The sequence below is a fragment of the Bos indicus genome, chromosome 17 (genome assembly GCF_029378745.1).
Source record: "Bos indicus isolate NIAB-ARS_2022 breed Sahiwal x Tharparkar chromosome 17, NIAB-ARS_B.indTharparkar_mat_pri_1.0, whole genome shotgun sequence".
NCBI classification, from domain to species: Eukaryota; Metazoa; Chordata; class Mammalia; order Artiodactyla; family Bovidae; genus Bos; species Bos indicus.
The window spans coordinates 18,310,439-18,332,494 of record NC_091776.1 but is presented as its reverse complement, the minus strand read 5'-3'; the positions used below and the strand labels follow the sequence as shown (position 1 = coordinate 18,332,494).

Below are 22,056 nucleotides of genomic sequence, written 5' to 3'. Positions count from 1 at the left end.
ACTAAAACTTTCCTCACAAATGTGCTAAGTGCCAACTACACATAAAACACCACGTTGGGGACTGTGCAGATACAAGCAGGAGTCATGTCATATCTCTTCCTGCTTTCAAGGAGTCAATGTGTCTTCTCCAACACTGACCGTCCCTCCCTCCGCTCCCTTAGACAGGCTGAAGGCACCCTCTCCTCCCTCTATTCCTCTGTCATTGGTACTATGACCTGGGACTGCAATTCATCCATTCAGTTGACAAATGTTACTTCTAAGAGGAGAGCCAAGCCATAAGGATGGAACAGGCAAGGATTTCCCTTGCAGTCCAGTGGCTGGGACTCTGCACTTCCACTGCCGAGGGCCCAGGTTCAACCCCTGGTTGGGGATCTAAGATCCTGCAAGCTGCAGGCCACGGCCAAAAAAATACTAATAAGGACCTATTGCATATCGCAGGGAACTCTACTCAATACTCGAATGGCCTATATGGCAAAACCATCTAAAAACGTGTGGATATGTGTGTGGGCATAACTGATTCGCTTTATCGTACACCTGAAACTAACACAACATTGTAAATCAACTATACTTTGATAAACATTTAAAGAATTAAATTTAAAAAATGCAACTTCAATCTAATTGAAGGGGGCCTGATAACCTGCATTTCTAGGAAACATTCAAGTGATGCTGATAATTGCACTAAAAAAGAGACGGAATAGGCATTAGCCAGGAATGGAATTGCTATGTAAAGAGGCGAAGAAGAAATGAGGAGAGAAGAAATTCCAGGCAGAGGCACAAGGAAACTCCGCAAGAAGCGTTTGTTGATCCAAGAGCACAGTCAGGAGAAGGCAGTCAGGAGGGTTTTAGGTGAGACCCATGCGTTCTGTTTGCTCCTCCCCCAACCATTGGGCCAGAAGCCACATGACCCCGAAAACCCTCACCTCTCAGCCAGTCAGTGGCTCGGTACTTGTAAATGGAAGAGGAAGGAGACAGAAACAAGAGGGGCGGAACACAGAGCAAAGACTGGGCCTGGTTCCTCCCACCCACCCAGAGCAACTATGCCTTCTGACCCCTTTGAGACCCAAATTGTTCAACCCAGCTTTAAAAGAACTGAGGCCTGCTGGAATCTTGCCAATAAACCCACCCCTCCTTTTCTGGTCTTAAGTGAGTTTGAAGAGGGTGCTTGCTATTTGCATCCAGGAGTTCTAAGAAAAACCATAATTCCCCTGAGACTGATTACTCTCACTTTCCAAAATGCGTTTCAGACTTATACCAAGAAGAGTGTAATAACCACAGTAACTTCCCTGATGGGGCTTTATGGTAGGTGCCAATATCTGTATTTTATAAGGAAGAAACAGGTTCTAAAAGGATAAGTAACCTGCCCCAAGCCACAATACAGTAAATGCTGGAGCCAAGACTCCAACGAGGTGACTCTCAAGTTCAAGACTCCTGCCACTAGAAGTGTTGCCACTTCTGAAGTTTTAAAATCTGCATCACCAACTGGGATCTCCCCCTGGCTGGAGTGTCCTCGTTTCTAAACATTGTAACACTGTCTGCTATTGAAATGGACATGAAGAGTGCAGATATTAGAGTTTAAAGTTCAAAGATTACCTTTACACTTAAAAAAAAAATAAACACTTCATTGTGGAATGACTTTAAATTTACAGAAAAGTTGCAAACACGGTACAGAGAGCTCCTGATGCCCCTCACTGTTCTCCTGTTAATTTCTTATGTTACATGGTACATTTGTCCAAATTAAGAAACCAACATAGCGTTACTATTGAGTGAACTCCAGACTTTATTCAGACTTCACCAGTTTTTCCACGAATGTCCTTTTTCTGTTCCAGGATCCAATCCAGATTCCCATACTGCATTTAAAATGCCTCAGTTTTTAACTTAAAAAAACAAAAACGGAGACATTTATAACAACCCAAGTTGGAGCTAAATGTAAAGCGCTAGGTTTCCTATTTTTGGACAACCACCCTTTGGAGAATCTCCTTCCAATCCACAGAGCTAAATATTATCTAGGCCTGGCAGTGCCTAGATGCACTATCTTTTCTACTTTATTCTTCTTATACCTTAACTTAGATTAGAAATACATATATGTCGGGAAGATCCCCTGGAGAAGGAAATAGCAACCCACTCCAGTATTCTTGCCTGGAAAACCCCATGGACAGAGGAGTCCGGTGGGCTACAGTCCATGGGGTCGCAGAGAATCAGACACGACTGAGCACTTGACTTTCACGTTCATACATTGTTTTCTCAGGAATCAGACCAATTTAGCTTTCTTAATATTGTGCCACTCAAAATATAAAACCTTGATTTTTTCTTTGTATGTTTTCCAGATTTTCTACAGTAAATAATTTCGTAATAAGAAAAAAAGTTTGGTGCCATCCTGTACTTCTAAAAGGAAACAGGACTTTTTCTAACATGGAGACCAACAGGCTCATTTGTGTGTGGAGTATGTCTTCCAAGAAGATGCTAGATTTTCCCCTCCCACCACTTGCATAGTTCAGCATGTGAGATCTTAGCCAATCAGGGGCTGAACCCATGCTCGCTGCAGTGGAGGCACAGCATCTTAACCACAGATCACCGGGAAAGTCTCAATGTTAGACTGTGAAGAGAGCCCAGGTGCCAACGTGCATTTATCTTCCCCAATCGGAACTCAGGTTGAGTCAGCGTTACAACTTGGAGATCTACCTAATTTGATTCTTTATCAATTAAATCATTAAACTGTAGGGTTTTTTTTTTCCCCTGAGATATATTTTAAACTGATTAAATTACTGCTGTCATTTCTTCACTCCTGTGCATTAGAATTATACAGCTATGCCCTTGCCAGGTGATTCTCAGTATCTGCTACTAAAGTGCCTTTGCTTGGCCTGGCCGTGTGACTTGCTTTGACCAATGACAAGTGGGTGAAAGGGGCTTTGTGTCAGTTACACACCGAGGCTTCAAGAGGCATCGCAGGTGTCTGCTCATGCTCTGGCTTCCTGTGGACACCTGAGAAAACCAACCGACAGGGCCCAGAATTAAGACACAGCACAGGCTCTGAGCTGACCAGGGCTTCCCTAGCGTTAGAGAACGGTGGTTCCGTGTTAAAGAATCTGCCTGCCAATCAGTAGGAGATGCTGGTTTGATCCCTGGGTTGGGAAGATCCCCTGGAGAAGGGAATGGCCACTGACTCCAGTATTCTTGCCTGGGAAATCCCATGGACAGAAGGGCCTGGTTGGACTTCAGTCCATGGGGTCGCAAAGAGTCGGACATGCCTTAGCGACTAAACCACCATCGCCACCACCGAATTGACTAGAAGCCTCGAGTCCCACCTGGCCTGGCCATGCCCCACCCGGACCAGTGAATACAGCTGCTTATCAGACCTGTGTTTGCTGTTGTAAACCACTGAAGTGCTGAGGTGTCTCATAAGTGGCCAAGCTGATACACCAGACAAGACAAGGAAATTAACTTCTCCCCAATAAGCCCTGACAACCTGTTTTGGAATTAAAGCAACCCATCCGAAGCAGATTCAACTTACTTCCAGGCATCAGTTCAAAGTGAGGCCTGCCTTCTTCAGTGGACAGAAGAGTAGCCAGCTTCCCTTCTATCATCTCTCCATCGATGAATTTTCCATACAGGGCCGTCCTTTCATCAGGGTACACGTAGGCTATCTTCTCTCCTGTCATCTCCCCATCTTCATTTACTTCTCCTACAAGGCTGCCTCCATCCTGATGGGAGAAACCCAAAACCAGAAAATATTATATTATAGTATTTATCTATATGACACGACCAGTATTCTTGGGCTTCCCTGGTAGCTTAGCTGGTAAAGAATCTGCCTGCAATGCGGGAGACCTGAGTTTGATCCCTGGGTTAGGAAGGTCCCCTGGAGAGCGGCTACCCACTCCAGTATTCTGGCCTGGAGAATCCCACGGACTGTATAAGCCATGGGGTCCCAAAGAGTCAGACACGACTGAGCGGCTCTTACTCACTCACTCATATGACACGAGTTCAAGGTATTTCTCTTGTGCATGCCCACTGTTAGTAGCACTAATATGGATCATAACAGTTTAAGAACTCAGCTTTTCACATGAGCATGAACAGCATGAGGCATATCATCCCTCCCCACCCAGTCTCCTATAGGCTATATGCACAGGGAGCGTATAAGCCTGATTTACAGAGTCAGAGATGGAGCTGTACTTTATAATCCTGGACAAGTTACTGATTCTAACTTGGTTTCTTACCTAAGAAACAAACATGCTGTATTTGTGTGAGCACGTGTATTCAGTCCCTTCAGTCGTGTCTGACTCTTTGCGACCCCATGGACTGTCGCCCACCAGGCTCCTCTGTCCCTGGGATTCTCCAGGCAAGAATACTGGACTGGGTTGCCATGCCCTCCTCCAGCTCTTTCCTGCCCAGGGATGGAACCTATGTCTCCTGCGTTGCAGGCGGATTCTTTACTCACTGAGCCACCCATTTGTAACATGTCATAAACACTGAAAGGAAATGTAACAAGGGTTACTATGGGCCAATATCAAATGTGATGAGGATCTGTAGCAAAACAGTCTTACTCACTATGCTTAGAAATTCGTTTTTCAAATATTGAATTCTGAATTTCTGGTCTATTAAGAAAATCTTTAGTCCAAAGATACTTAAGAATTAGTTCAGTGTACATGAGTAGAGAGTTGTGTTTTCTAAGGAATAAACAAAAGAACTTTGAGATACTGTCTTTCTGAGAGTCCTATACCATGGCTTTTTATTTTTTTGAGCTAGAATGCAAAGTGAAAAAAGAACAACTAAATTCTGCTCCTTTGCCCATCACTTCCCTCTTCCCACTCTTCTTTATTTACTGCTCCCTTCTGCCTCCTTCCAGGAGAGGAGCCAGCTGTGCTTCCTGTTTTACTGTCACTTGCTTCATTCCCAAGGGTCCTTAAATGCTTTAGGGCAGAGGCTATCGTAGAATTCTCTATCCTGGTACCAGTGCTAGGGACACAGGAGGTGATATAAATACTTTGTAAATTGCATTGGGACACTAAAAATAAACCAGTAGTTAATTATTATTAAATATTATTAAATTATATAAATAAATATTATTATATATTATTAAATAAAAAGAATTAATTAAAAAAATCGAATCTAGGGTATAAGATATGTTTCCTTTTTTTCCTTCCCATCTAGGAGGTCCTCATGGTATAAATAGAAATCTAAGACCTTTGAGGGTTTGACCGAAGACTAGTAAGGCCATGACATCTTCTAAAAGCTTGGCTATTTCCTCAACTGAAAGGTTCTAGAAGTAGCTACTCAGAGTCAGTGATGTGGGACGACTTCTGAGTGATTTCAAATGCTGTTTACTGAGAGAGAGCAGGAAGAAATAACCACCAAGTATAGGATCTCCACAGTTCACTGTAGTCTAATTGCTCTTTGGAGAAAAAAGAAGTTATAAATTTAAAAATGAATCACAGAACTTCCATAGAAAGCAAAATACTTGGAAGCATTTTTCCCAGATAGAGAGGACATTGCTACTGCTGCTAAGTCGCTTCAGTCACGTCCGACTCTGTGTGACCCCATAGACAGCAGCCCAACCAGGCTCCTCCGTCCATGGGATTTTCCAGGCAAGAGTACTGGAGTGGGGTGCCATTGCCTTCTCCGAGAGAGGACATTAGGCATGTATTACTGCTCTTCCTCCTCCCTGAGTTAATTCTTAATAACCCAGCCTGAACAGAGATGTATTTTCTGCAAGATCTGCCTTCAGACTTGCAGTGATGAAGACAGCTGAGTGGTGTTAGAGCACATGAGCTCCTCACACACTGTAACTAATTAAGCCATCAAGATTACTATTTATTCAGCATTCTGTCTTTCTAGGGTCTCAGGTTTTCTCCCCCCTTACGTGCTTTAAACTTCGTTTTGGGGGCAAGTGATTTTATTTGTCCAGAACAATAAAGCAGAGATTCTTTTATTTCAGAAAGGAGTTGGTGGTTTTAGTTGCTAAGTCATGTCCGACTTCATGACCCCATGGACTGTAGCCCTCCAGGCTCCTCTGTCCATGGGATTCTCCAGGCAAGAATACTGGAGTGGAATGCCATTTCCTTCTCCAGGGGATCTTCCTCACCCATGGATTGAACTCGGGTCTCCTGCATTGCTGCAGGCAGATTCTTTACCGACTGAGCTACCAGGGAAAGAAAAATGAGTTTTTAATGAAAACTCTCCATCACTGTACCAAGGTAAACTTTCGAAAGAAATAAACTACCCTTGGCAGCAGCAGCAGCACCCTTAGAATGAGCTTACAAATCCTGTATGGAGGATCATTATTTTTTGCCTCGCTTTGTTCCTACTTTGACCTCAAGTCACAAAACACTTCCTTGTTGGCTGTGCCGGGGGAGCAGAGGGAAAGCTGCTCCCCTCTCGCCTCTGCTCAGTGGCTCCCCCTATGGGAAGAGGAATCCTTCACTTGATCGGTGAGAAGGCAGGATCTGACACCCATCTCTACCAGGTTGGGGTTAACAGGATAAAGACTGCTGTCACATGTTCTGCATTTTTGCTCACCTGTTCTGAGAACTGGCAGCACCCATGGGCTGCACCTGCTCTCCTCTCACCCTCTCTTCTCCTTGGGGAAGCTCCCCCAGGCAGCCCTACTCCCCAAGGGAAAACTGCAGCTTTCTAGCTGCTCTGTGGGCACCTGGCCCATCTGTTTAGTTCAGAGGGGCAGAAGTAGAAACCCATGACACCTCTGCATTCTAACTCTGCCATAATGAAGTCCTGATCCCTGACACCTATGTCCATTTCTTAATTGCTCAGTTGAGTCTGACTCTTTGTGACCTTATGGACTGTAGCCCTTTGGGCTCCTCTGTCCATGGAATTCTCCAGGTAAGAATATTGCAGTGGGTTGCCATACCCAGGGACCGAATCCAGATCTCCTGCATTGCAGGCAGACCCTTTACTGTCTGACCCATCAGGGAAGCCCACTTCTTAATTGATTCTCAACCTGGAGATCAGAGCAGTGGGATGTGATCACCAGCCTCACGCCTGGCCCCAATGCCAACAGATACTATACACAAAATGTCATCAACCAAGTTAATTTTGACAGCTTGTAACTCCCCAGTGCTTCTTCCTTTCTAAGGTGGAGTCCTCTCTTGGTGTTTAAAAGGACACTAATTCAAGCTGAAAGCTAAAATGCAGCTGCGCATTTTAGGTTTCAAACTGCAACTACATTGAGTGAGTCAGGTCCATTCACCTCAGTGCATCTTTGATCTCCTCTAGGGACTTAAATTGATCATAGTTACAAGTAAAATTACAAGTAGTGGGAGAATCTTGTAATCAATTGCATTTCCCTCATTTCAACCCCCAGGAGGAATGCCACTTTCCCTGACTTCAAGATTCACTGTGCTATGGGCAGCTCCCTAGCACGGGGCAGTAGGAAGCTTATTCTGCCTAGTGACGAACCAACAGAAGTTTCAGGCTTCCTAATCTGGTGGGTACCTCCACCTCTTCTCCCTCTGTAACAGAAACTTCTGAGCTACTGCAGATCCTACCAAGAGAATGTATAAATGTGAAACATTTTTTTTCTTTGGCTAGAGTATAACTTATTTTTCAGCAACAATAATGTGTAAGTAGATTTTCCTGGTATTACTTTTCCTGTTATACATATAATAGAGACTTTGTTTTTATTGATACTTTTAAATCATAAAAGGAAAGGATTAAGACTAAGAAAAAACATATTTTGACTTAAGCTCCGGACAAAATAAAATATTAGATAAAATATTTTTGCAGGTCTATTTTCTGAAACATTTTCTGGAAACTCACTAAGAACAGATGGGGTATTTGAAATGCAAACAAAAATTACAGCATTAATTCCCAGCCATGGGTTTTTGCTGCTTCTTTCTGCTCTAGTCAACTCCAGAAAGATCATAAAATGTTATCAAATATTCAAAGGCTAGTTAATTTTAATCACCTTGATTTAAGCAATATAAACCAAAAAATGGGGAGGGGGATTGGAAAGCCAAGTAACAATAGTGTAATAAGTCCAAAAAGATGTGAAATTGTTGGAATCATTCTTACATATGAGAGAGAATAAAATTAATTACAACAATGAAACATTCCAACATTCTTTCTATATCCCAAAGAAATATTTTTTAAAATCAATGTATTTTTGTTTTTATTGGTGGTATAATCAAGCCAGTTTGTCTCAGTTTGGTTTTCTTTTAATTTTTTAAAAGATATTTACCGTAGGATCAAACCCAGGCCCCCTGAATTGGGAGCATGGAGTCTTGGCCACTTGACCACCAGGGAAGTCTCCTCCATTTTGTTTTAATTGTGACTAATCATTTCTTTCCAAAGCCACCCTGAAGAGGAATTTACAGCAGATCGGAGGACAATTTAAGTCAACTGTTTCACAGTGAGAGGACAACCCCCCTAAGTTGTTGGCTTCAGCTACTGGCTCTCAAGTTTTCACAGTCTCATGTTTTCTAACACAGAGAATACATTTTATTCTTCATTGGGAGGACTCAAAGCCTTGTCTTAAAACATGCTATTTTTCAGCAAAATGAGCAGTGACAAGACTTACTGGGTAGTATATCCAGCACACTCCATGCCGAATGTTATCTTTGTATTGTCCCTTGAAGATCAGCCTCCCGTCTGTGTCGTACTCCTGGGCCGGTCCATTCAGCTCTCCGTCTACATATGTGCCCTGGAGAACTCCTCCATCCTCGTAAGTGTAAACTCCCTGGCCCTGCAGGGCATCGTCCACATAATATCCCTCCAGGGTGCTGTGAGACAAGGGAGAACAAAAGAGGAGAGTGAGACCTCGACTCAACTCTCCTAAAAGAAAGGACCGTATCATGCCCACCTCTGTTCCAATGACCACCTGTACTCAGTACATCCTCCTGAGTTCTCTGAGACTGCTAGGGAAAAATACTCCAGAGATATGGGTAGGATTAGAAACAGAGGAAGATCTAATTCCTAATCTCCTAGCTCCTATTAAGTCCAGTTTCTCTACTGAAAGAAGTACAAGAGAAAGAAACCACAAGTGGAAATAGAATAAGCCTCATCTAAGTTATGTTTCCTGGGGCTTCCCTGGGGGCTCAGATGGTAAAGAATCTGCCTGCAATGCAGGAGACATGGGTTTGATCCCTGGATTGGGAAGATCCGCTGGAGGAATGCATGGCAACCCACTCCAGTATTCTTGCCTGGAGAATCCCCTTGGACAGAGGAGCCTGGTGAGCTACAGTCCATGGGGTCACAAAGAATTGGATACAAGTGAGTGACTAAGCACACTAAGTTTCCAAGGCTAGACGCTGACCAACACCAGGCAACAGAAATGCTGGTGTTACCCTTTCCACACATAAACCACTCCTGCTTAACTTCCCTCATGAGTGGTCCAGAACTCACTGGGAGTTCTCAAGGGTCTTTAAATGGCTTATATAGAGTGGTCTCCAATAATACAAACATGGTTTAGAACATGTAGATGTCTACCTATCTGTCTTACACTATTAATGCATTATTTATTGGTGACAACCACAGTTAGTATCCATTCAAAAGTATCCCCTTCCATCTCTTTGGAAGCTATCTGGGGAGGTACTTGTGTGTGTGTCTATGTGTGACGTGTGTGTAATCATGGGCAATGGGGGTAAAGTATGGAAGACGGCAGGCTAACCCTGACTAACACCAATTGCTGTTGTTTAGTCACTTTAGTCATGTCCAGCTCTTTTGTGACCCCGTAGACTGTAGCTTGCCAGGCTCCTCGGTCCATGGGAGTCTCAAAGCAAGAATACTGGAGTGGGTTGACGTTTCGTTCTCCAGGGGATCTTCCTAATCCAGAGATCAAATCCAGTTATTTGAGTCTCCTGCATTGTAGGCGGATTCATTAGTAGCCTGATAGAAAGTTTGAGACCCATAGTCCCAAAACTGAAGAAAGCTCACAGGGGTGTTTATGGTGATTTTATAAGAACCTTTTTTTCTCTCCTCATAAAGCACTTTTTGGATTTCATAACATATTTTGAGTGTCAGCCTTGCAAAGGCCATTATGCAACAAAGCTAACTTTATCCAAAAATTCCTTCATGAACTGAAATTTGGAATAAAGGGAAAGACCAACTCAAATTATTATTTTTTTTACAATTAAAACATAAGATGCTTAGCAACAAACAGTTTGATTATTTTAACATGCACAGATAACACTCATTCATTAATTCAACTAACATATTTATAGGATGGCTTCAAGTAGTGAGTACAGTTGTATGAGGATCTAGGAAGCATTATGAACAAGACAGCCATAAAACCAGGAGACAGGTACTGGGGACAGGAGGGAGCCATGGGGACGGATGTGGCTGCACCTGACTCTGCCTGGAACAGTCTTATCTTGCTGTTAATGAATGATAGAACGATCTGTAATTATTAAAAGAAAAGCACAGTTGAAATAACGATACCCTCTGATTACAATGTAATTAGACTATCTGTAGTCTCCCAAAGAGATCAATCATTCTCTTTCAGTTTTGTTTGTATGATCGATGATAAATAGGCCTAGTAAATTCATGTAGAGATGAAGGTGTACTTCAGCAAAGCCCTTGCATCAATAATCAAAAGTCTAAATTAGGGAGGTTGGAATTAATGAGATTACACTGTCATTAGATTTCAACCACAAAAAAAAAAAGAAAAGAACAATCTTGGTGAAGGGTAACCAATCAACCGATATAATGACACAACAGACAGGACAAAAAACTATTTAATTATCCATTTTGACTTGGGGAATTACCAGATAAAATACAGGATGCTCAGTGGAGTTTCAGATAAATAACAAATAACTTTTTTAGCATAATTATGTTCCAAATATTGAACAGGACATAGTTATACTAAAACATTTTTTGTTGCTTATCTGTGTGTGTGTGTGTGTGTGTGTGTGTGTGCGCTCAGTCATGTCTGACTCTTTGCGACCCCATGGACTGTAGCCTGCCAGGCTCCTCTGTCCATGGAATTTTCCAGGCAAGAATTTTGGGATGGGTCACCACTTCCTATTCCAAGGGGATCTTCCCAACCCAGAGGATTGAACCCAGGTCTCCTGTCTTGCAGGCAGATTCTTTACCAGTGAGCCACTTGGAATACCATTTTAACTGGGTGGCCTGGATTTTTATTTGTTAAACCTAGCAACCCTATTGACTGAATTCTCAGTGGCATTCAAAATGTTACTGTGTGTGTTTGGGCAGAATTATCCCCTGACAGACTAGACTGCCAATATTTCTTAGGTTTATGATGAAATCTACAAGGCATGGGTCTCAAGAATCAGTTAAACGACCATGTGTATTTGCACATATTTCCCCCTGGTCATGTCCAGTAGCTTGTCTCCCCCTCCCTGCCAGCAGAGCCCACCCTTATTAGTATCATAATCCTAAGAACAAACTGCTATTTCCTATAGCTCAATAAACCTAAGATTCCCAAATGCAAAGTCATAAGACTTTGGAGAGCAAAACTTACTGCATTGTTTTCCAGCCCCTGCCTGAGGAAACAGCTTAGCTTCCTTGGTAAATTGTTTTGGTAACTTGGGTGGAATCTGATAACAAAAAAGGGACATGTTATCATAGGAACTGTGATCTCCAAGGCAATAAAAAATGATAAGGCTCTGAAATCTTCTGTCACTTAGGAAATAAAATAAAAAAACCTTCTTAGTCTGATGTTAAAGGCACCACTTCTTTCTCTAACTTTTTCCTCCCGAAGAGGCTGGCAAACCATAGCTGGCTGCCTGTTTTTGTAAATACAGTTTTACTGGAACACGGCCACGAACATTCCTTTCCGTATCCTCTGTGGCTGCTTTCATATCACAACAGCAGAGTTGAATAATTGCAACAGAGGCCATACGTGGCCCCCAAAGCCTAAAATATTTATTATCTCCCCCTGGGCAGAAAAGGTTTGTCCGACTTCTGCTCTAGAAGCCCCTGCTTACATTATTCACTGGCCTCAAGCACACCTCTATGTATCTTAGCTTCTATACTCTGTTTTCCCTGCTTCTTCCCTTAAAACATGTGTAACTAAACTTTTTAAATTCCTGAGGATGCCTTCAGGAAAAAAAAAAAAAGTTATGGGTTACATTTGCCTTTTTATCATTCAAAACAAAAATAACTTTGGGAAAAGAATGAATATTCTCCAACCTCTGGTCTTTTTCTATTTAAAAAAGAAATCAACTATGAGAAAATGGCATTATGTTGCACTCAATTGTTAGTATCCAGTCATATTTGAGAAGTAGCTATGGAGGGAAAACTTTCTAATCTTTTTCTTGCTGAAATGGCACAGGGAGTTATGCTATAAAGGGTGCTCATCATCGGCCTCCCTGGAGCCTACCCTTCCCCCACATGGAGCCCTGCTTCCAAAGGAGGCTACCTTGACCTCTGTAACCACAGTCGCTGGAGACTAGTCATGGACGGGTACAGGAAGTGCCACGTCTTTATCCATGATCAGCTTATGGGCCCCGTTTCTCTAAATAGATTGTAAGCCCTTTACAGGAACAAATCGGGCATTATGTATTTCTCCCCTCACATATAAACACAGCATATCTTCAAGCGCTATTTCCTAAATGAAAGAGTGAAACTGGGATAATCTTGCTCTGAGAAGAGGCAATTGAGAGGGAACATGAGCATGTTAAGAGTATTTCTCAAGCGCAGGGAGAATTTTTTATATGAAGTGTATGTGCATTTAAAAAAGAAATCAACTGTGAGAAAATGGCATTATCTTGTAGCCACTCAATTGCAAGTGAGGAAAGTTTCTTAAACTCTGTGCTTTATTTCTCCATTTGTGAACGGCAGCTACTAATGAGGCTATTCAGGATTACAAGGTTTAATACACAGCAAGTGCTCAGAAGATGTGAGGACATAACGACGGCTCGAATAACAACTGTTATTATTAAGCACGCACTTTCATGTATATGACGGTGAGCTTTTTACTGAGAAACTTAGCTTAAAACAGCAGCACTAGGGAACTGGTTATGAGACCCTGGAGTAGACAAAGAAATGAACAACACTGCTCTAGATTTACTTTTAAAAAACCCAGCTAGAAAGATTCCTCTCTGAGGGAAGGATGAAATAAATGCTTAAGTGAAAAAAGTAAAACATATTCATTGTAAAACGAACAAACAAACATAAAGCAAATCAAACACTACAAAGATGTGGAAAGCAGAAACCCCTGTACACTCTTACTCAGTTTGGCATATATCATTTAAGACTTTTTTTTTCCATTAATACATTATGCATTTTCCAACCTTGCGTGGTGGCTGTTTTAACAAAAATGGGATCATACCACACCCAATGTTCTTGACTTGTATTTTCTTAAAATTTCTTTCAACACTTGGCAGATATTTTAGTATGTTAAGAAGCTACAAAAAATGGTTTGATTTTTCCAGTACCAGCACTTGAATCAAATAACTTGAAAACATGGAGAAAATTTAAAAATCAGTTTTAATTAGATTTCTTTCTTCCCATATACACACAGACCATTTTTATCTGTTTTATCAAAGCTCTTGTACTTAATTTTCCAGTATTAAGTTAAATGAGAAAACCTAACTTACAAAGAAATGAAAAAATTTTATAGTTGTTTACCTAGGCAGATACATCTGCAATCTATTCAACTATTTTCACTGAAGAATTCTCTTTAACATCTGAATACACAAAAGTGTTCTTAGGAGACTAAACAGCTTTGGCTTTTCCTTCACATTTTGGGCTCTAGAAGGTTTGGGGCTTTCCAGCTCCTGAGGCATAAGCTGTGCTCCCTCCAGCACCGTGTTCCCTTCCTTCTGTCTGGTACAGAACCTAGAGGGAAATTTTATTAAAAAATTATTATTTATTGGTCATGCTGGGTCCTAGTTGCAGCACATGGGCTCTTCAGTTGCAGAATGCGGGATCCAGTTCCCTGACTCGGGACCAAATCTAGGACCCCTGCATTGGGCAACCACTGCACACCCAGGGAAGATGAAAGATATTTTAAATGAAGGGTAATTCTACTTTAAACTCCTATCTCTAGCCAAATTAACTTTTGACTAAGTTTAAAACATTGTTCAGTTCAATTCAGTCACTCAGTCGTGTCCGACTGTTTGTGACCCCATGAACTGCAGCACGCCAGGCCTCCCTGTCCATCACCATCTCCCGGAGTTCACTCAGACTCATGTCCATCGAGTCGGTGATGCCATCCAGCCATCTCATCCTCTGTCGTCCCCTTCTCCTCCTGCCCCCAATCCCTCCCAGCATCAGAGTCTTTTCCAATGAGACAACTCTTCGCATGAGGTGGTCAAAGTACAGGAGTTTCAGCTTTAGCATCATTCCTTCCAAAGAACACCCAGGACTGATCTCCTTTAGGTTGGATTGGTTGGATTTCCTTGCAGTCCAAGGGACTCTCAAGAGTCTTCTCCAACACCACAGTTCAAAAGCATCAATTCTTCAGTGCTCAGCCATCTTCACAGTCCAACTCTCGCATCCATACATGACCACAGGAAGAACCATAGCCTTGACTAGATGGACCTTTGTTGGCAAAGTAATGTCTCTGCTTTTCAGTATGCTATCTAGGTTGGTCATAACTTTCCTTCCAAGGAGTAAGCATCTTTTAATTTCATGGCTGCAATCACCATCTGCAGTGATTTTCGAGTCAAAAAAAAAAAAAAGTCTGACACTGTTTCCACTGTTTCCCCATCTATTTCCCATGAAGTGATGGGACCAGATGCCATGATCTTCATTTTCTGAATGTTGTGCTTTAAGCCAACTTTTTCACTCTCCTCTTTCACTTTCATCAAAAGGCTTTTTCGTTCCTCTTCACTTTCTGCCATAAGGGTGGTGTCTTCTGCATATTTGAGGTTATTGCTATTTCTCCCGGCAATCTTGATTCCAGCTTGTGCTTCTTCCAGCCCACCGTTTCTCATGATGTACTCTGCATAGAAGTTAAATAAGCAGGGTGACAATATACAGCCTTGATGTACTCCTTTTCCTATTTGGAATCAGTCTGTTGTTTCATGTCCAGTTCTAACTGTTGCTTCCTGACCTGTATACAAATTTCTCAAGAGGCAGATCAGGTGGTCTGGTATTCCCATCTCTTTCAGAATTTTCCACAGTTTATTGTGATCCACACAGTCAAAGGCTTTGGCATAGTCAATAAAGCAGAAATAGATGTTTTTCTGGAACTCTCTTGCTTTTTCCACGATCCAGCAGATGTTGGCAATTTGATCTCTGGTTCCTCTGCCTTTTCTAAAATCAGCTTGAACATCAGGAAGTTCCCGGTTCACGTACTACTGAAGCCTGGCTTGGAGAATTTTGAGCATTCCTTTACTAGCGTGTGAGATGAGTGCAATTGTGCGGTAGTTTGAGCAGTCTTTGGCATTGCCTTTCTTTGGGATTGGAATAAAAACTGACCTTTTCTAGTCCTGTGGCCACTGCTGAGTTTTCCAAATTTGCTGGCATATTGAATGCAGCACTTTCACAGCATCATCTTTCAGGATTTGAAATAGCTCAACTGGAATGCCATCACCTCCACTAGCTTTGTTCATAGTGATGTTTTCTAAGGCCCACTTGACTTCACATTCCAGGATGTCTGGCTCTAGGTCAGTGATCACACCATCGTGATTATCTTGGTCGTGAAGATCTTTTTTGTACAGTTCTTCTGTGTATTCTTGCCACCTCTTCTTAATATCTTCTGCTTCTGTTAGGTCCATACCATTTCTGTCCTTTATCAATCGAGCCCATCTTTGCATGAAATGTTCCCTTGGTATATCTAATTTTCTTGAAGAGATCTCTAGTCTTTCCCATTCTGTTGTTTTCCTCTATTTGTTTGCACTGATTGCTGAAGAAGGCTTTCTTTTTTCTCCTTGCTATTCTTTGGAACTCTGCATTCAGATGCTTATATCTTTCCTTTTCTCCTTTGCTTTTTGCTTCTCTTCTTTTCACCCCTATTTGTAAGGCCTCCCCAGACAGCCATTTTGCTTTTTTGCATTTCTTTTCCATGGGAATGGTCTTGATCCCTGTCTCCTGTACAATGTCACGAACCTCATGCCATAGCTCATCAGGCACTCTATCTATCAGATCTAGTCCCTTAAATCTATTTCTCACTTCCACTGTATAATCATAGGGGATTTGATTTAGGTCATACCTGAATGGTCTAGTGGTTTTCCCTACTTTCTTCAGTTTAAGTCTGAATTTGGCAATAGCGAGTTCATGATCTGAGCCACAGTCAACTCCCGGTCTTGTTTTTGCTGATGGTATAGAGCTTCTCCATCTTTGGCTGCAAAGAATATAATCAATCTGATTTCAGTGTTGACCATCTGGTGATGTCCATGTGTAGAGTCTTCTCTTGTGTTGTTGTAAGAGGGTGTTTGCTATGACCAGTGTGTTCTCTTGGCAAAACTCTCTCAGCCTTTGCCCTGCTTCATTCTGTATTCCAAGGCCAAATTTGCTACATGACAATATATATTTTTTAAATGCTCTTTTTTTTAAAAAATTGAGATATCACCAGCATACAACAGTATATTACATATTATCTCTTAAAATATTGAGAACTAAGTAAAGAAGAACAGCAATAAAAAACCCAAGTCATCTGCTAGCGCTCTATCCAACCAGAAATGCCAACTTCCTCCAGGATGTGACAAGCAAACTGAATGGAGCTCTGTCATGCAACCATGTAATCCTGTGTTCTATCTTCAAAATTTCTTACCTTTTAATAGAAGATCTATGAGTCTGTAGCTTCTGATTGTTATAAAGTTTCAAGATAACAGCAGGATATGTGAAGAGCAATCAGTGAAATTGAGTTTTGCTCTGTAAAAATAAGCCCTGGGAAAATCCTGCTGGCCACTGTTAACTGATAATAGTAACATCAGTAATAAAATATAATAGTAAAAAATCATAACAATAATAATCCATCCTTGCTCTTGTGGGCATTGTGTTAAGTCAAGTAAGTCAGACAAAGACAAATACTCTATGTCCCCACTCATATGTGGAACCTAAAAAAGCTTAACTTGGGATTTCCCTGGCAGTCCAGGGGTTACAACCCCTCACTTCCAAGGCAGGGGTGAGGGTTCAATCCCTGGTTGGGGAGTTAGGATCCCACATACCTTTTGGCATGGCCAAAAAATTTGAAATAAAAAATAAATAAAAACAGAAAAGTCTAACTCCTCAAAACAGACTAGTAAAGAGTAGTGGATGCCAAGGGCTGGAGGGTGGGGAAATGTGGATATGTTGGTCAAAGGGTACAAACTTCCAGTTATAAGATGAGTAAGTTCTGAGGATATACAGCATCAGATCAGATCAGGTCAGTCGCTCAGTCGTGTCCGACTCTTTTCAACCCCATGAATCACAGCACGCCAGGCCTCCCTGTCCATCACCAACTCCTGGAGTTCACTGAGACTCACGCCCATTGAGTCAGTGATGCCATCCAGCCATCTCATCCTCCGTCATCCCCTTCTTCTCCTGCCCCCAATCCCTCCCAGCATCAGGGTCTTTTCCAATGAATCAACTCTTCGCATGAGGTGGCCAAAGTACTGGAGTTTCAGCTTTAGCATCATTCCTTCCAAAGAAATCCCAGGGCTGATCTCCTTCAGAATGGACTGGTGGGATCTCCTTGCAGTCCAAGGGACTCTCAAGAGTCTTCTCCAACACCACAGTTCAAAAGCATCAATTCTTCGGCGCTCAGCCTTCTTCACAGTCCAACTCTCATATCCATACATGACCACAGGAAAAACCTTAGCCTTGACTAGACGAACCTTTGTTGGCAAAGTAATGTCTCTGCTGTTCAGTATGCTATCTAGGTTGGTCATAACTTTCCTTCCAAGGAGTAAGCGTCTTTTAATTTCATGGCTGCAGTCACCATCTGCAGTGATTTTGGAGCCCAGAAAAATAAAGTCTGACACTGTTTCCACTGTTTCCCCATCTATTTCCCATGAAGTGGTGGGACCGGATGCCATGATCTTCGTTTTCTGAATGTTGAGCTTTAAGCCAACTTTTTCACCCTCCACTTTCACTTTCATCAAAAGGCTTTTTAGTTCCTCTTCACTTTCTGCCATAAGGGTGGTGTCATCTGCATATCTGAGGTTATTGATATTTCTCTCGGCAATCTTGATTCCAGCTTGTGTTTCTTCCAGTCCAGCGTTTCTCATGATGTACTCTGCATTTAAGTTAAATAAGCAGGGTGACAATATACAGCCTTGACGAACTGCTTTTCCTATTTGGAACCAGTCTGTTGTTCCATGTCCAGTTCTAACTGTTGCTTCCTGACCTGCATACAAATTTCTCAAGAGGCAGATCAGGTGGTCTGGTATTCCCATCTCTTTCAGAATTTTCCACAGTTTATTGTGATCCACACAGTCAAAGGCTTTGGCATAGTCAATAAAGCAGAAATAGATGTTTTTCTGGAACTCTCTTGCTTTTTCCACGATCCAGCAGATGTTGGCAATTTGATCTCTGGTTCCTCTGCCTTTTCTAAAATCAGCTTGAACATCAGGAAGTTCCCGGTTCACGTACTACTGAAGCCTGGCTTGGAGAATTTTGAGCATTCCTTTACTAGCGTGTGAGATGAGTGCAATTATGTGGTAGTTTGAGCATTCTTTGGCATTGCCTTTCTTTTGGATTGGAATGAAAACTGACCTTTTCCAGTCCTGTGGCCACTGCTGAGTTTTCCAAATTTGCTGGCATATTGAGTGCAGCACTTTCACAGCATCATCTTTCAGGATTTGAAATAGCTCAACTGGAATTCCATCACCTCCACTAGCTTTGTTCGTAGTGATGCTTTCTAAGGCCCTATACAGCATAGTGACTATAATTCACAATACTTTTACACTCGAAAGTTGCTAAGAGAGTCCATCTTTTTTCTTCCCTATTCCACATAGCTGTGGGATCTCAGTTCCCTGACCAGGGATTGAACCTGGGTCTTGACAGTGAAAGTCTGAAATCTTAACCACTAGGCCACCAGGGAACTCCCAAGAGAGTTAGATCTTAAGTATCATCACCACACACACATACACAAAAGGCAATTATGTGGGGAAATGGAGGTGTTATCTGATTGTGTGGGAAAAAGTGCAGACAGAGTAATAGGAAAAAAGTAGGGAGCTTCTGGGTTGGTGACTTGTGAAGATGCTGGGGGAGTGATGTCCTTGGAGGGGGTCTGGGAGCCGCATGCTCCTTCCTCTTACTTTGCTCAGTGCATCTCTTCCATCTGGCTGCTCCTGAGTTTGGTTGCTAAGTCGTGTCTGACTCTTCGTGACCCCATGGACTGTTGCCCGCCAGGCTCGTCTGTCCATGGAATTTTCCAGGCAAGAATATTGGAGTGGATTGCCATTTCCTGCTCCAGGGGATCTTCCCGACCCAGGGACTGAACCCAGATCTCCTGCATTGCAGGTGGATTCTTTACCGACTGAGCCACCAGGGAAACCCATTATAAAGGGTTATATCTTAAACTGAGTTATATCCTTTTTTAAATGGACTGGTGATCTAGTTTTTAAAAAATTACTAGTAGAGCTCCTTCTAGGTACCCTCCACTCTAAGGTCTTTACAGGCTTTTTCACTCAGTCTTGACAACTAGGAGAAGTTGATAATAATTATCCCCATTTTTCAAATGAGGAAACAAGTTTAGGGAGGCCAACTTGCTAGGGCAGGGCTCTTCTGAACTGATTCCTCTGGAAAATCTCCCGTCAATGTGCCAAGCTCCCAAGTTGTTTAAGCTCCTACAAGAAAGTAACTGAATTCACCCCAGGACGCCTTTGAATTTTCCACAATTAAAGCTAATGAGTAACCTCAAGTAAAATGAAGGCATGAAACAGAAGGTCAGGATCAGAGCTTTTTTTTTTTTCCCTTGGCATGTGGGATCTTAGTTCCCTGACCAGGGATTGAACCTGGGCTCCCTGCAGTGGAAGTGCGAAGCCTTAACCACTGGACTGCCAGGGAAGTTTGGAGCTATATCCTTGCTTCCTGTGAGAGGAAGGGAGCAGATTCAGGGAGAAGAGGGGTGGCTTTGGAATTGAACTCACCTTGGCTTGACTCTCAGCTCCAGCTCCTACCGGTGAGGTCATGTGGGGCAGGTCACTTCACCTCTCTGTGCCTTAGTTTCTTCACAAGTAAAAAAGGACTATGAAACCCACTTCACAGATTGCTGTGAAGGCTGTATGCCCAGTGCTGAACAAATGGTAGGTATTAAAAGTTCTCCATCTCATTCCCTCTCCCTTTCTTCTCATCCATCACAAAACTCTGCCTCAGCCAGAACTGTTCCTTAGGATACAGATGAACGTATTTGTTGAGCCTGGTTCCAACAAAACCAACATAGAAAGGACTTTTGCCTTGCGTGGGAAGTTGGGATACATGACTTCAGAAGTCTGTTCCAACTCCAGTTTTCTGAAATGCCACCAAGTGCTTTCTAAAAACCCAACAAAAGAACTCCTCTGTGGACCTGTCACCTGGAAAATATCACCCTTCTCCATGGCTCATCAGATGGGCAGCTTCTCTTAAGTTATCTGGTCAGTGATTAACTACAAGGAGCCCTCTTAACCAGATTCATTAGGAACAAATCAACATCAGAAAATGTCTTGGGCAGAGGAGGATGAAGTCATGGAGTAACAAATAATACTTTGAAATCTAATTGGCAGGTCCAGAGGAAGCATCAATAACGTTTAAAAAAAAAAAAAACTGAATGAATTCACTTATCTCTATTTCATAATCAGGCTAAAAACCACATGATGCCCTAATATCACACAGCCCAAAGCCACTCTACATTGAAATATCTTTTTCTTGTTACCGTTCTAAGATTTTGAGAAGTCCTGCTAAATTGTCTTTACATCCACAAATCTTGGCTGAGATGAGAACAATTGGGACAATTAACATGTCCCATAATCTGGGATTATTACTGTATAAAAATCAGAGATGTGCATATTGAAGCATTTTGCATACTAAACATTTTTTAATCCCCTACAGTACTCCAGCGGATTACTGGTGCCAGAGAGACTCCAGAACCACACCAACAAAGCCTCAAGATTCCTCTCTCCTCACCACATAAATACCATTATATCAGGACCAGAGCAGATGTTAGGGAGTCCCAATTACCTAATCTTAGGACAATCCTCTTCTTTGCATTAGAAAGGGGGAAAATGGGGAACTGCTTGGTAGCCCAGTGGTTAGGACTTGGCGCTTTCACGGCAGGGCTTAAGTTTAGTCCTTGGTCAGGGAAGTAAATCCCTGCAAGGAGCATGATGTGGCCAAAAAAAAAAAAAAGGCTGGAGCGGGGGTGGGTGCGGGAGGGGCAGACTGGAAAACAACGGCTGCTTGAAAAGACAATTTAAAAAATCAGGTCAATTTTCTCATTCATTCCTCATTTGTGGGATAAACTATCTGGTTGGTCAGACTTTATGTTTCTGACATAATAAGCCAGATTTAACTTATGAAAAGACAGGTCAACTGTTAAGATCTCAAAACTGGCGACAATTCTGAAGCCTCTGAAGCTAAGACAGCAGTAAAAACGTACATGTTGGCTATTTATACTGATTTAGAAACAGATAACTAGTTCCTAATGGCTCAGACGGTAAAGAATCTGCCTGCAATGTGGTAGACCTGGGTTCGATCCCTGAGTTGGGAAGATTCCCTGGAGAAGGGAATGGCAACCCACTCCAGTATTCCTGCCTGGGAATTCCCATGGGCAGAGGAGCCTGGCAGGCTACAGTCCATAGGGTCAGCATGACTGAAGCACTGAGCATATTCACTTTTTACATTTCTGTATTTCTTGAAATTCTTTTTTCTACCAAGTATTTGCTACCTATGTAATTTAAAATCAAAATAAAATATTCTGCTTCTATTTTTCCAGGCCATCTTTCCTGGCGATCTGCATATTTAAAATTCTTATTCAGATTTATCATATTCTGCGCATAGAGTCGGACACGACTGAAGCGACTTAGCAGCAGCAGCAGCAGCAGTGTAAGGGAAAAACTGATTCTGGACCTTTCTTGATATAAGTTTTTATTTGTTTGAAACCTTCTCATAAATCACACACCCAGTCTATGGCACAGATTGTGGTGATGGTTTCATGGATGCAGACTACGCCAAATTCAAGTTGTGTACGTTAAACATGTACAGATTTTTGTATATGAATCATGCCTCAAGTTAAAA

The 22,056-nt window shown here is 42.2% G+C and overlaps 1 protein-coding gene across 2 annotated transcripts in view; it reads right to left on the bottom strand.

The window, feature by feature from the left end:
• The window catches only part of SETD7 (SET domain containing 7, histone lysine methyltransferase), a 57,236-nt gene that overhangs the window by 19,085 nt on the left and 16,095 nt on the right, over positions 1 to 22,056 (bottom strand). For both annotated transcript variants that reach the window (XM_019977226.2, XM_019977227.2), the window contains exons 4-5: positions 8,528 to 8,729; positions 3,509 to 3,698 (exon numbers count right to left, since the gene is read on the bottom strand). In XM_019977226.2, the coding sequence (XP_019832785.1) occupies positions 3,509 to 3,698; positions 8,528 to 8,729 (392 nt within the window). The remainder of the gene's footprint in view (positions 1 to 3,508; positions 3,699 to 8,527; positions 8,730 to 22,056) is intronic.